This window comes from Sander vitreus, chromosome 7, assembly GCF_031162955.1.
Source record: "Sander vitreus isolate 19-12246 chromosome 7, sanVit1, whole genome shotgun sequence".
NCBI classification, from domain to species: domain Eukaryota; kingdom Metazoa; phylum Chordata; class Actinopteri; order Perciformes; family Percidae; genus Sander; species Sander vitreus.
The window spans coordinates 19,104,607-19,118,718 of NC_135861.1; the positions used below are offsets into that span (position 1 = coordinate 19,104,607).

Genomic DNA, 14,112 nt, shown 5'->3' on the forward strand with positions numbered 1-14,112 from the left:
AAGATATATGCCTGTGCAATAATATATTGTTCTCCAACTTAAGTATAATTCTAAGGCAGCTATTTACCAACAACACGTACAGCACCATGCAGAGCGACACACAGTGGGTTTTGTCGCTCAGCAGATCAAGCTGTTACCAGTCTCTACAGTATGGTGGCCACCTGGGTGGTGAACCATAGCCGCCTCCAGACAAACTGCTGATATGGGCTTGCAGTCTCACGTATAGAGAAAGACAGAAATAACTCAGGCTAAACACCTGTGTTTTACTGCTGTGTTAGGTACAGATAAGCAGCATGAACACAGGTGAGCGGTCTTTGCAAGGACAAACCGAGTCATCAGCACAGGAATGTACCCTCTCAGCAAAGAAGCTTCTGCTTACAACACCAGCCGCTCCGCTTAACAAACAGAAAATTGCTACTACAAATCTTCCAAACATGGCATTTTACTTGTCTTACGGCGGTGCTGTGGAGCATGCAGGATCGGGGCAGTATTTTTGGTTTTTGGTTTTTATGAACAGCTCAACCACAGATGCTGCTGGGGAAGACTGATGCAACCCATTGAAAGTCTGTATATGTGAAACACTGCTTTACTTCTGACAAGAACAATGATGGCATTCTGCAATATACTAAGGAGACATTTTCCTATGTCTCAGGCTATCTAACTAAGGCTATTATGGCCAATATTTACAACAATAATGCAGAGTAATCTGTGTTTTCTGTGTACTAGCTCTTCCCAAAATCTTACTTAGATGTTGGCTATATAAGGATATTAAACAGGTGATAAAGGCCTTTTTGTATTATTTTAGAGTTTGTTTCTTGTCTGCACAGAGCAAGTGTTTTCTACAAATTCGTCATGACCTGACAGTCAAATGATTTAATGGACTAATAGAACAATACAAACATACTATTCTGACACATTAGCAAATGGACTGCTGAATATTTACAATCAGATGTTGTTTTTGTTGTTTTTGCTGGTTTATTCACTTTCTTAGAGAATCCACAAGCCTCCCCAGCAGTCCACACATTTTCTGACTCACCTTACCACTGCCCATAAATTAACTTCTTCTGAAAACCACCACAGAACTAGAAATATCGCTCACTTGTTCACGCACAGACACACACACACAAAAAACACGTCTTGACAACAGGTCACAACAAAGAAAAGAAGGAATATGGAATACAAGTCATTATAGAGTTGCCTGTAGCCAGCTGTTGCAATAACAGAGATGGCGGCGAAATTTTTATATGAATCGTATATACTCTGTATCTATTAGGAGAGAGTTGTGCAAGAAGTGTCCATTATAGCACAGATCAGTCCACTGGCTCCACTGATTTTAGCAGATATGCCTCTCAGGGTCAGAATAGCAATGTTCTCTGTGTCTGACTGGCATGACTGCGGCCCTGACTGCTGTCTGTTCTCAGTGCTGAACTATGACCACAAGTAAAACTCTACCTGTCTGTTGTCCTTTTGTCTCCTTCTCCAACTTAAGCAACTTCCATACAAGATGAACCTTTCAAATCAGGTATTTAGATAGCAGCCGGTCGTGCACCTCCAGCATGTGATTAGTGTCTTCCTTAAAACAAAACTGTAAAATAGCGTGTGTGTGCGTGCGTGCGTGCGTGCGTGCGTGCGTGCGTGCGTGCGTGCGTGCGTGTGTGTGTTTTACAGAGTTCCACTGAAGAGGAGCAGCGATTAACCAAGTCCACCTCTCTACTAGAGAGCCAGCACCACCACCTGCTGCACTGTCTGGAGAAAACCACTGTGAGTGCACACACACTCATTCACTCTTTATGTTAATAATATCACAATAATATTTCTACTAATGATAAATCAAAACAATATACACAATCGTATGGAAGAATCTCAATACTGTGAATGCTGCTGAATCAGCATTCACAGTATTGAGATTCTTCCATACAATGTTGTCACCTTCTACTTCTGGATACTTTCTGCTACAAAAACCATTCAAATATCAAAAGGTTCAGCTCTTTAAGGACATACGTGCTTGTATTCAACGTTTCTCCAACATTTAACTTTTTAAAATATTAAGCTTTTTTCTTTTTTTACATTAAAAGTCAATGGAACAATCTTTAAATCCTCTTCAGGCTTCTTCCACTTCTAAATGCTACTCCTCCCATCTCATCTTTCACCTACAGACGTCATTCAAACTTTAACCCGCTCACAAAACCTTCAGATATTACAGTATGATTCAGCTTTTCGATATCTTTTGCAGTTTTTGTGTTATCACTGTTTAAGTTTAGTGCTTCTTTCTCAATATGTTTTCACATTGCTTTATTTGTTGGCACGGTAGCTCATTGGTTAGCGCTGTTCTAACTGGCACAGCAGACTCTCACCCTTGGTCGATTCCCAGTATGGGCTGGGCCGTTTTGTGTGGAGTTTGCATGTTCTTCCAGACTTTCTTTGACATACTATACTATGACTTTTTGTCACTTTTTTTTACATACAATACTATGATTATTTTTTGACATACTATGACTTTTTAATCACTTTTTTCAACATACTTTACTATGACTTTTTTATCACTTTTTTCAACATATTATACAATGACTTTTTTATCACTTTTTTCGACATATACTATGAATTTTTTATCACTTTTTATCATTTTTTATCACTATGTATTTATCACACATGTATATTATACATGACTTTTTTCGACGTACTATACTAATTCTTTCGATATAATATACTATGACTTTTTATGACTTCTAGGATTTTTTAAAGATTCTATACTATGATTTTTGCGACATACTACACTTTGATATGCCATACTATGACTTTTTAAAGGCTTTTTTTCGACATACTATACTATAACTGTTTTCAACATTCTCTATTGGTGTCACAGTGGGTCAGTGGTTAGCACCGCTCCAAATAACACCAGAGAGTCGGATATGCATTCTCTGACCCAGGTTAGAGTCCCACTATGACTATTTTTGAAATATTTTTTTTTTTATCACTTTCTTCGACATACCATAGGCTTCTATGACTTTGTAATGGCTTTTTTTGACATACTATACTATGACTGTTTTCAACATTCTCTATTTGGTATACAGTGGCTCAGTGGTTAACACAGCTCCAAATAGCACCAGCAAGTAAGAACTGCAGACTCTGACCCAGGTTAGATTCCCAGTGTAACTTTTTTCAACATACTATACCATGACTTTTTCATCACTTTTTCGACATACTATACTATGACTGTTTTTGACATACAATACTTTGTACTACTGTACTATACTATGACTTTTTTTTCGATAAACTGTACTATGACATTTTTATCACTTTTTTTGACATACTATGACATTTTTATCACTTTTTTCGACATACTATACTATGACTTTTTTTAATCACTTTTTTTGACATACAATACTATGACTTTTTCCACATACAATACTATGACTTTTTCCACATACTATACTTTGACTTTTTTATCACATTTTTTGAGATACTATACTTTGACCTTTTTCACTTTTTCCGACATACTGTACTATTCTATGACTTTTTTCGACAATACTGTGATTGTTTTCTCACTTTTTTCGACATACTATACTATGACTTTTTTATCACTTTTTTCGACATACTATACCATGACTTTTTTTTATATATTATACCCTGACGTTTTATGACTTTTTTCGACATAGGCAAGGCAATTTATTTATATAGCACAGTTCATACACAAAGTCAATTCAAAGTGCTTTACATAAGCATACACATACAAAGCAAATAGAACATAAAATTCAACAATCATAAAAACAGTAACAAAGCAAACAAACTTAAAAGAACACAGGGTTGGGGCAGATCATAAGTGTTGTGTAAAAACTAAAAGCTAACAGAGCAGCATGTCACACATGTATTTTGGTCCCAAACCATTCAGTGCTTTGTAAGTTAATAACAATATTTTGAAATCAATTCTCTGACTTATAGGAAGCCAGTGCAAGGCTCTAAGAACAGAGGTGATGTGTCCAAATTCTCTGGTTTTATACTATATAGACATACTATACAATTACTTTTTTAGCACTTTTTTTAGACATATTATACTGTTACTTTTTACAACATACTATACTATGAATTTTTTATTTACTTTTGTAATTTTTTAAACATTCTATACTATGACTTGTTTCGACATACTACAGTATGACTTTTTTGGCATACTATATTATGACTTTTTATCGACATACTATGTTATGAATTTTTTTTTTTTCTTTAAATATTAATATTATATTATAATATTAAAACATTATTGGTATTATTCAACATTTCAATGAAATTCATATTAATTAAACTTTTCCAACTATTCTACTGCTTCACCTTCTTCTTATGCAATTATGCCAGCAATCCAGTTTAGCTTTGGCAATTTAGCTTTTCAGCATTCACAAGCATTTTCTGCAGGAAATTAATTTTCTAGTTTAAACCCTTGATTGTGCAATCATCCATACGTTTCTGTCTAGCTGTGGCTCGTTGTTTGAAAATAACTGACAGCCAGGATTAATGTGTAATATGGTAAATCTAAAGTATTTGAATGTGTATGAGCAAGTGCAGCCCACTATAGCGTGATGTCCAGTACACTACATTTCCCTTATGATACACGCTTGTCTGCCTCTATGTACGGTGGCCCTGAAGTGCAAATCACAACAGCAAATAGAAAAACGCAACAGCAAATCATAAAACACAACGGCAAATAGGAAAACACAACAGCAAGTATGAAAACACGACAGCAAATAGGAAAACATGACAGCAAATAGGAAAACACGACAGCAAATTTGAAAACACAACGGCAAATATGAAAACACGACAGCAAATAGGAAAACACGACAGCAAAACACGACAGCAAATATGAAAACACGACAGCAAATAGGAAAACACAACAGCAAATAGGAAAACACGACAGCAAAACACGACAGCAAATATGAAAACACGACAGCAAATAGGAAAACACGACAGCAAAAACGAAAACAAAACGGCATTAACTTCTACCGGAAAAGGTAGGGCCTGTCTAGCAGAGGACGGAGCATCCTGAAAGGACAGACGGACTGTCTCTCTGTTAAAAGTAGGCGCTTTTCCGTGTTTTTCACCTCTCTTTCCTGTTAAAAGACAGACAGTCCGTCTGTCCAATCAAGAGGGTCCATCCTCTACTAGATAGGCCCTACCTTTTCTGGTAGAAGTTAATGCCGTTGTGTTTTCATATTTGTTGAAGTGTTTTCATATTTGCTGTCGTGTTTTCATGTTTGCTGTCGTGTTTTCCTATTTGCTGCCTTTTTTTCATATTTGCTGTCGTGTTTTCCTATTTGCTTTCGTGTTTTCCTATTTGCTGTTGTGTTTTCATATTTGCCGTTGTGTTTTATGATTTGTTGAAGTGTTTTCATATTTGCTGTCGTGTTTTCCTATTTGCCGTCGTGTTTTCCTATTTGCCATTGTGTTTTCCTATTTGCCGTTGTGTTTTATGATTTGCTGTTGCGTTTTTCTATTTGCTGTTGTGATTTGCACTTCAGGGCCACCGTATATATGTGATACAGACCCACTGTTGTCGGTTTCAGCCTGGCACAATTCAGACATTGCCGAATGAAAGAATCTAGCATGCTGCTGCACACACACACACACACACACACACACACACACACACACAAACTCTCATTTATTACCTTGTGTACTTGTGAAAATGGAGCACATAGAAGTCAGCATGAATGTAAATTTAAACCTGAAATAAATTATTTGTTTTGGACACTTAAGGGCAGCTAATGGGACATTGACATGTTATCACCTTTACAGTTTATATGGTGAACATGTTCGAAAACAGTTGCCTATTTACACATCCAGCAGAATAGCAATATTAAAAGGAGGGTAGCTCATAATGTCAGGTAGGAAACGTTGATCAGAATTGCCTACCTCCTCAATAAATGTGGTTTAAAGGAGGGTATCTCATTCTGTCAGGCAGGAAACGTCTGTCAGAATATCCTACCTCCTCAATACATGTGGTTAATTCATTTGGAGTAGTGTTTGTGTCCACCAAACATTATTCAATAATCAATAATCTTTTGTGGGTTCATCGCTATGAGTGACCCCTTTAACACACAAGTAAGTAGTCATGCGATCCATTGTTAATAAAAAAGTAGAGATCCTTGCCTCTTTAAGGAACTGACTATGGAAAATTGATTCTAAATTAAGCTCCAACACACAGGAATATTCAATGATATAAATGTTGTAAATGTCACATATTTTTTTATGACTCTCTCTGTCTGTGTGTCTTCTGCCTTGTGCCGGTCTTGTTCTCTCTGTCTTGTTTGTAGAATCATGAGTTTGTGGACGAGCAGTATTACCAGCAGAGCTACCTGGAGGCAGGTCTGCAAAATTACCCGTCTCGAAGCCCCTCCCTCTCCAGCCAGGATGGTGTGACTGGCACGTGCTGCACCCGCCGAAGCAAGAAGCACCACACCCCTTTACCAAATGCCAGTGGCCCAGCACACATGCAGCCTTTGACACACGCGCACACACACCAACAAGGCTTGCAGGAGCTCAGCACCATCCACATCCAGCCCCTCACCACCAGGTGAGCTCAGGATTTCTAAAGGAGAGGGCAAAGATATCCTTCAACTTGTGTGTAGTGATAGATAGAGCAGTTATTTTAAGTAAAACCTACAACCCAAGGTGTCGTAGTGTGAGAAATGCCTGTAAAAATGTCTTGCAGCTCAAGGAGTTGTATTCAGCCAACAGTCCAAAACCCAAAGACGTGATATCTATATGACATAGAAAAGCAGCAAATCTTCACAGTTGAGAAGCCTAAACCAGTGAATGTTGGCATTTTTGCTTGAAAATGTATTGAAAATAATTATTAAAAAATAGTTGCTAATTAATTTTAGACTAATGGTTGCTCCATCTTACAAATGCAGGTTGAATATCCCCTCACCTTTTAGCTCTGGATTGGTCCACCAACACCAAATATTAGGGGGTGTTAAGGATGCTTGACGCTCATCTTTTCTCACCAGCCAGTTTGCTTTGGCTCTGTGTAGAGCAGAGTTGGGTGTTGATTCTTGACAAGCAACACTTTCACATTTACACCTGTTTTTTTTTTTTTTTTAAAGCTCTATAAAACGTTTTGACCCATTCACACTATGATTTAAGGGTTGTTTGTTCAGTTTGAAAGGGGTAAAAAGGATTATTGTTTTTTGTTAAGGGCTCCTCCAAGACAATGTTCTGCTTTGGGAGACAATACACGCAACCTTGACCTTGAACAATGGCTGTCAAATAAAAAGAGGAGGGGTTCTCATTACCTGTTATCCTCAATAGAACTGGTCTGGGACATGAGCGAGTAACTTTTAGCAAAATGTGTCTACATAGACAAACTATCCATAAGCCCTAATTTCCTGTCCTCCTTTCCTTCCTGTAGCCGCTCCAGTCTGAACATGCACGTAGACGAGCCAGCATCCATGAACTGCCAGAGCAGCCAGATCACCACAGCAATCATCAGTATTCCAACACCGCCAGTGACGACTCCTGAAGGAGATGCTCATCTGCCCGCTGGCCCCATCCACCAGAACGTTGTGAAGGTGTCCGCACTGTGAAGACTAGAGTGCAGGCGCATCACACAGAAAGAGAGATAAAGACTCATCAAGACAGACTGAGGGACAGAGGAGGACTGGGAATGATGGAGGAGAAGGCATCCAGAGTCCTATTCTGGCTGTGGTGGAGCCTGCCCTCTGCTGGTCATGAACTGTAATGACATGGACTCCCTGTACAGAAAGAGGATGGCTTTTAGATGCAATGTATTCATGTTAGTGGTTGGCACACGTGTGCGCGTGTGTGTGCGTGTGTGTGCGTGTGTGTGTGTGTAGGGTGTTGTTTCAGATGAGGAGGCGTGTGACAGTGTGCCTCCCAAGTGTCCGAAATGAGTCCTCAGAGCAAGTCATGTGTCACTGTGCACAAAGCACATTTTTATGATTTCCGCTTCAGTTTGACTCATTAGCAGGAGCTATAAAGAGAAAATGAAGAAATCTTAAAGGGAAAGAAAAGAATAATACATTATCAGAACTTTTTTGTCAACTGATCTAACCCTACCCTTTTGTGTTATTTTGGTCCACTCACCTCTTGATAGATAAATATGCCACCATTCTTTTTCAGGTCCAATATCAACCCAGTTGAGGGAAAATCCTTTAAAAGATGAAATGTGGTAGGTGTGTCTGTGATGGCTTCACCAATGAGTTGCATATTTGTGAATGAGTGTATGTGACTTTTTGCTAGATAGAGGAAATGTGACGTTTTGGATAGGAGGTATATGCCTGTGAGTATGTATGTGTGTGAGAATGTGTTTGTCTCAGTTGATTGGAAGCTTGTGTTTCCATTCTTCTGGAAGTCTCAATGGCTCAATATATGACATATTTGACTAGCTGCCACTCTGAAGAGTTTGTTGTACACATTTCTGTCAGAAATTCTCAGCTACAAGCCTTTTACACAATATGTGCCTGTTGCTGGAGTAAAAAGAGATGTATTTGTGTTTAGTTTTCTGATTCTCTCCCTCCCCTTTCCCTTTTGGCTTCTACAGCCAGACAGACCTCAAATAAACCAATTATCTTACAAATAAACCAAAAAAGTAGGTTTGAATTCAAATCACCACTATAAAAAGCACAAGGCATTTTGCTGGGAATTTCTGACACAAATCTGTCCTGAGCCTGGGTTCTTTGTGAATATTGTTAATAGAATATTTTGTAATATTTGACCATCGTTTGGCAGAACCAGTGAAGCTGTCTTCTCATTGTCTCCCTTTCTCCCTCAGTCTGTCTCTCTCTCTCTCTCTCTCTCTCTCTCTTTCTCTCTCTCGCTCTCTCTCTCTCTCTTGTTGTTGTCCTGTGGTATCCCTACCTCCTGTGTGAACAACAGTATGCTTTCAGTAGTCTTTATAGCTGTCAATGTTTTTTCTTCCCCAAACTCAGCGGGCATTTTTCGAAGTTGTTGAGTATGTGTACTCCATGTGGTTAGGAAACTTGGTGTTTGTACTTTTTGTCCTCCTTGTTGTTTCAAAGGATTCTATTTACTTTATCTTCTGGAGAACTTAAAGCAGGGAAATATGTTGAAATGGTGACCACCGAGACACAGAGGACACCGGATGAGCCATCCACAGATCTCTGTCACCAAAAACATGTGCTGTTCTGTCAACTCGCAGCCCCACCATGTAACTTTAGTATTACTTTTCATCAAATCCCATCAAAGTTGACCTTCGTAACTATGGACGGTGACCTTTTAGCTCTGCTGACCTCCTAGCTGATGCCTCCCTGTTGGCCCTTTTCATCTGGAATGTCATTCTGACTCCAACAGCTACACAGACAGGTCTGTCTTTACGTGGATGAGACCACTACTGGGGTTCTTCCAATGCTGGGCAGGGGAACTTCAGTCACAGCAGACTAAGCCCCCACTTCTGCTCCACATTGAAGAAATAAAATGTGGAGATCAAGAGCACACGTACAGTGCTAGAGATGTAATAATATATCAGCATACTGTCAATATCAGCCAAGAGCATATTTCAAAAGCAATACTGGAATTGGACTAATATTATGTCTGCCCATATGTAGCTGATGTGAAAGTTTTTTTTTTCCTGTAGAAGTAGACTAACAACTGTCAGACTAGCAGCAAACTGTATAATGGCCTTTTTTAAAGTATCTAATTACCTTAATATGGAGACATCTGAAAAGTTTAACCAATTTTACACTTATTTGTACTAAGACTTACAAAAAAACACATATCTTTATCATCTTATCAGCATAATGGATACCATATCAGTGCATCATTACACAAGACCCTAAGGTTCCTTTAGACTTTTGTGATTTAGTTCCCTCTGATCCTGAGGTTAGTTCCAACCTACAAAAAAGCCAAAAATATTCTACAGAGTTGGAACAGGATGTGTTTTACCTCTGATATTCCTACCAGAGACCTACTGCTATTGCTGGTAATTTAGTACTGTACACAGTGACAACAGCTGCCTAGATCCAGTAGAGTTAAGTCAAACTGTGCGCAAATTTACCTGGAGTAAGAAGACAAGCAGAGTTTTTTCAGTGTAATTTTAAAAGTGGGGTTGAAGACATTGACTTCATATTCACAGCCTCAAGTCCGACATTTAGAATCTATTGAAAACTACAAGGGTATGACATGGGTAATAGCAGAAGTGAGGTTTCCTGTATTTTTGTTGCTAGGACAGTGATTAAACGTGAATTATTTACTGCTTCCCTGTTTCAAGACAGGTTGTGTTGTGTCAGCTGCACTTTCAAATGACACAGTTTAATTTATTATGTAAGCATTTCTCCACTCAAAGTGTCAAAGGATTGCATTTTTATTTACAAACAACAAAAACAGATGTCTGTGATTGTCTCTCTCTTTCTCTGTTATGTACTCCCCTTTGATTGTCTTTTTTCTGGGCTCAGTCAGTTTCTCTCTCACTCTTTGCTTTGCTCTCCTATGCCACCTGTTGTTGTTGAGACTACTGCTGTGCGTATCTTGTCAGGTGTTGGATATTATTTATGACCTTGTCTTGTGTCCCGACTGTGAAACGCCTGATAAAACATCTATATCTGCCACAAATACTAAATCTGTGGGTTCTCTTTTTCACTCACCTCTAAATCACTGTGTGTGTGTGTGTGTGTGTGTGTGTGTTAATTTTGTCACCTATGTTTTAATTTAGTCTTGTGCCAAATGTCCTTGTTAGTTTTAGTCATATTTAGTCATTCACATATCTTTTTTTGTTAGTCAAGTTTTAGTCGACTAAAAGTCTCGTCATTTTAGTCTAGTTTTAGTCAAACGAGAACTCAAGGTATCTTAGTCAAGTTTTAGTCAAAACATTTTAGTCTTTTTTTAAATAAATTATTTCTGAGATTATTTCTGATAACCATTTCAGTCAAATAGTGTTTCACACATCTCAAATATTGGTTACATGTCATAATTACCTGACAAAATACACTTGTTGAATGCTTTTTGTTGAATGCAACTTAGTTAAACGCGTCTGGTTTTATATCGAGCCTCTTCCTTCATGCAAATACAATCGTACACAGACACGTTAGATAAACGCCAAGGCTCCTGGGCTTTACAGCACGTTGTTTTGTTGCCAGCGGTTACATGCATTACTCCGGCCGTTCTGCAAGCTGTTTAAAAGCGGCTTCACCAGCAGGCTAAAGCCGGTCTCCTTCCCTTGCCCGGGGCCGGGGCACATCGCTACGCGCTGTAGCGGCTTCTGCAGCAGGTTGAACCGGGCTTCCTCCCTCCCCCGCCCGGACCACATCGCTACCTGGATGTGAGACGGCTAGACGAAAAAAAGGGGACACGCCGAATCTTTAGATGAGCCGCAGCCGAGCCGCGCCTGATTGAACCGCGCTTAGTTAGATAAAGTTGTGGGGGAAGAAATACTGGGAACCAAGCACTTGGCCTGTTTGGAACAGGCACGCGCTCCAAACAGGCACTGCACTACTTCTATCTCATGATGAAAAAGTAGAGACGATTGTAGACGAAAATGAAGAGAGATTTTATCTTAGTTTTTATTTTATGCAAAACATTTTAGTCTCGTCTTCTTTCGACAACAATAATGCATGTTAATTTAGTCTTAGTCAGCGTTTTTGGACATTGGTGCAGTTTCGTCATCGTCTCGTCTTAGTCATGGAAAAAAAAAGGTCTTTGACGAACATATTTAGTCTCGTCTCGTCTGACGAAATTAACACGTGTGTGTGTGTGTGTGTGTGTGTGTGTGTGTGTGTGTGTGTGTGTTTCAATTCCCAAAAGTGCAGTACATGTGATCCAAATGTTCATAAAGTGTTGAACCTTCAGGCACTCCGTTTTAGGGGACACTTTGGGATGGAGGAGAGTATCTTGCTGAGTTCAGAGCGAAACTGTCTAGTGACTAATGTGTAGATGAGGGGATCCACTGCAGCCTGCACACAGGTCAGCACCATAGCTGATGTCTCCAGCTCCATCAGCAACTGTGGGGAAAACAGGAGAGAGCTTTCGGATATTTCAACACAGCATATATTCCACAGCATGATCCAGGGCCCAAAGTATTATTTTCATTAATGATTAATCTGTTATTTTAGTTTTCTATTATTTGATTCATCAATTAATCGTTAAATCAAAAATGGCAGAAAAAAGTTATGCCCATCACAACTTCACAGATACCAAGCTGAAATGTTTGCTTGTTTTTATCGACCAACTGTCCAAATCAAACATATTCAGTTTGATTATTTAATAGATTACTTTGTCAAAATTGTTGGTGATTCATTGATTAGTCAATTAGTACTATTATGCATTATTGCATTTTACACTGAGCGATCAGAATAATAGAAATAGTTGTGCAATGCATTGTAATAGCCATGCAAAAATACCTTAACCTTAAATACCTTATATCTAACTTAAAATGTTCAGCTTTTGTTGATACTATTAAATTGTATTTAGTTTGTTTTTGTTGTATTATTTTGAGTGAGGTTTCTAATATTTTGTACAGCTCCTCACAAATTCATACTGGATTGCATTACACTGTACATTGTTTTTAAGTATTTTTTTAGTATGGCTATTTGCATTAATTGCCTAATGGAACAAAAAAAAACCTGCTGCACTCACTTTGTCAGTGTTATGCCACGAGATGACGTTCGTTAGCAAAATAACCACCATAGGCACCCAGGAAAGCGTAAACGCAATGGTTATGTACCCAAAACGCTGGGCCAGCTTCCCTTCCATCTGTTTCTTTCCCCGCTCCCTGGCCCCAGGGGTCAGAAGACACACTGCCCCAACAATCTCTGGAGGTCTTCCTGGGGCGCCTCCCGTGGAGGAGCCCGCACACGTAGCACTGGCCTCGGCCACCAAGAGCACCGTCCGGCTGGGAGGCAATGGGCTGAAGGAGCCCGGCGGAGCTGTCCGTGGTGCTGAAGCATTGACACTCAGACAGCCACAGACGTGTTCCGAGACCGTCGGCCTCAGCTGGACTTCCCGACTGAACACTTTCTTTCGGTGCCGTCTAACAACGTTGAATATCCGCACGTAGTGGATAACGATCACAGTCAGAGACAATCCCCACACCGGGACCAGCACGTAGGGTCCAAATGGATCAGAATATTGTAGACGCTCGTCGCCTTGACCCCCGAAGTGCGGACGGCAGAGCATGTAAAAAAGCGCCTTTTTGGAAAGAGTCAGAGAGATTATTGCCAAAATGAGGCCGCATGCCCAGATGGACAGGATCCAGAGACTGACCCTCGCTTTCCTCCTCTCAGTTTTGAAAGGAAATGCGATGGCTTGGAAGCGCTCCACGCTGATGCCGACCAGCGTGAGCAGCTGGACACAGCTGCACAGGGCATAGGTGAACTGCTGCAGGGTGCACACAGACACCGACACCTGGCTGTCCTTCCCGTAACGCAGAAAAGAGAAGAGCAGCAGCGGTGTGTCCACAGAGCACTTCAAGAGGTCACTGGCGGCCAAGCTGACCAGCAGCGCGTTATTGAAGGTCTGCATGCTCTTGGTCCTGAAAACAACCCAACAAACCCACAAGTTCCCGGGTAAACCCAATACTAATGCTAAGGTTAAGACTGTGCAGTTAAATATAAAAAAACATCGTGTCCATGCGAGTACGTCCATAATTTCACCTCTGTTTTGTTCTTCTTTTCATTATGTGAAAGATCTTTGGTTCATGCTAGACAAATCTGTCTACCAGTTATAGTCCACATCAGTGTGCTGTAACTCGGAGTATAAAAGAGCCATTCACCTTTCTGAATGATGAATTAAAGTGGTGAGATAAATGCTCCAGATGGTAAAAATGAGCTGAAGTGGGCCCCTGGTTTTAAATTGGTGTTTGCCTTTTGTTTTGCCTGGCACTGATTGGTTAAATGGTCGTGGCTGATTAGCCTGTAATCAGGAGCAGGTGGAGTTGTCTGACCTTAGCTATGCCCTGCTATAGAGATTAACAGTAAATTGAACAGTCGTGTGCCCCTTCTTCACCTTCCTCTTTAAACATCGGTTTTGATTAATGGCTTGTGTTGAGGATGCTGTGTATACTCTAAATTTCTAACATAAAAAAAATATCAATAATATAAAAAAAACAAGATAGTTTAATAGCATGGTAATGCGTAGAGGCATAACAGAAGAGGG

At 39.8% G+C, this 14,112-nt stretch overlaps 2 protein-coding genes across 3 annotated transcripts in view; one reads left to right on the forward strand and one right to left on the reverse strand.

The window, feature by feature from the left end:
• kcnd3 (potassium voltage-gated channel, Shal-related subfamily, member 3) overlaps positions 1–9,151 on the forward strand; it is a 118,295-nt gene extending 109,144 nt beyond the window's left edge. For both annotated transcript variants that reach the window (XM_078255123.1, XM_078255124.1), the window contains 4 exons: positions 1,490–1,522; positions 1,669–1,761; positions 6,300–6,559; positions 7,397–9,151. In XM_078255123.1, coding sequence (XP_078111249.1) covers positions 1,490–1,522; positions 1,669–1,761; positions 6,300–6,559; positions 7,397–7,571 — 561 coding nt within the window. In that variant the 3' untranslated portion in view covers positions 7,572–9,151. The remainder of the gene's footprint in view (positions 1–1,489; positions 1,523–1,668; positions 1,762–6,299; positions 6,560–7,396) is intronic.
• Positions 9,152–10,654: 1,503 nt separating this feature from the next.
• LOC144520982 (D(2) dopamine receptor-like) lies at positions 10,655–14,055 on the reverse strand. The gene is made up of 2 exons (XM_078255125.1): positions 12,595–14,055; positions 10,655–11,960 (listed from the first exon to the last, which is right to left on the reverse strand). The coding sequence occupies exons 1-2, from the start codon at positions 13,600–13,602 to the stop codon at positions 11,805–11,807; spliced, it is 1,164 nt and encodes a 387-aa protein (XP_078111251.1). The 5' UTR covers positions 13,603–14,055; the 3' UTR covers positions 10,655–11,804.
• Positions 14,056–14,112: the final 57 nt, after the last annotated feature.

What these genes read in the sequence shown, in the direction of transcription:
- LOC144520982 (XM_078255125.1), bottom strand. Translation starts at nt 13,602, where the DNA reads ATGGACGTACTCGCATGGACACGATGTTTTTTTATATTTAACTGCACA. An exon ending in CGTGGCATAACACTGACAAA is followed by an intron (nt 11,961 to 12,594) that starts GTGAGTGCAGCA and finishes TTTTCCCCACAG; the next exon opens with TTGCTGATGGAGCTGGAGAC.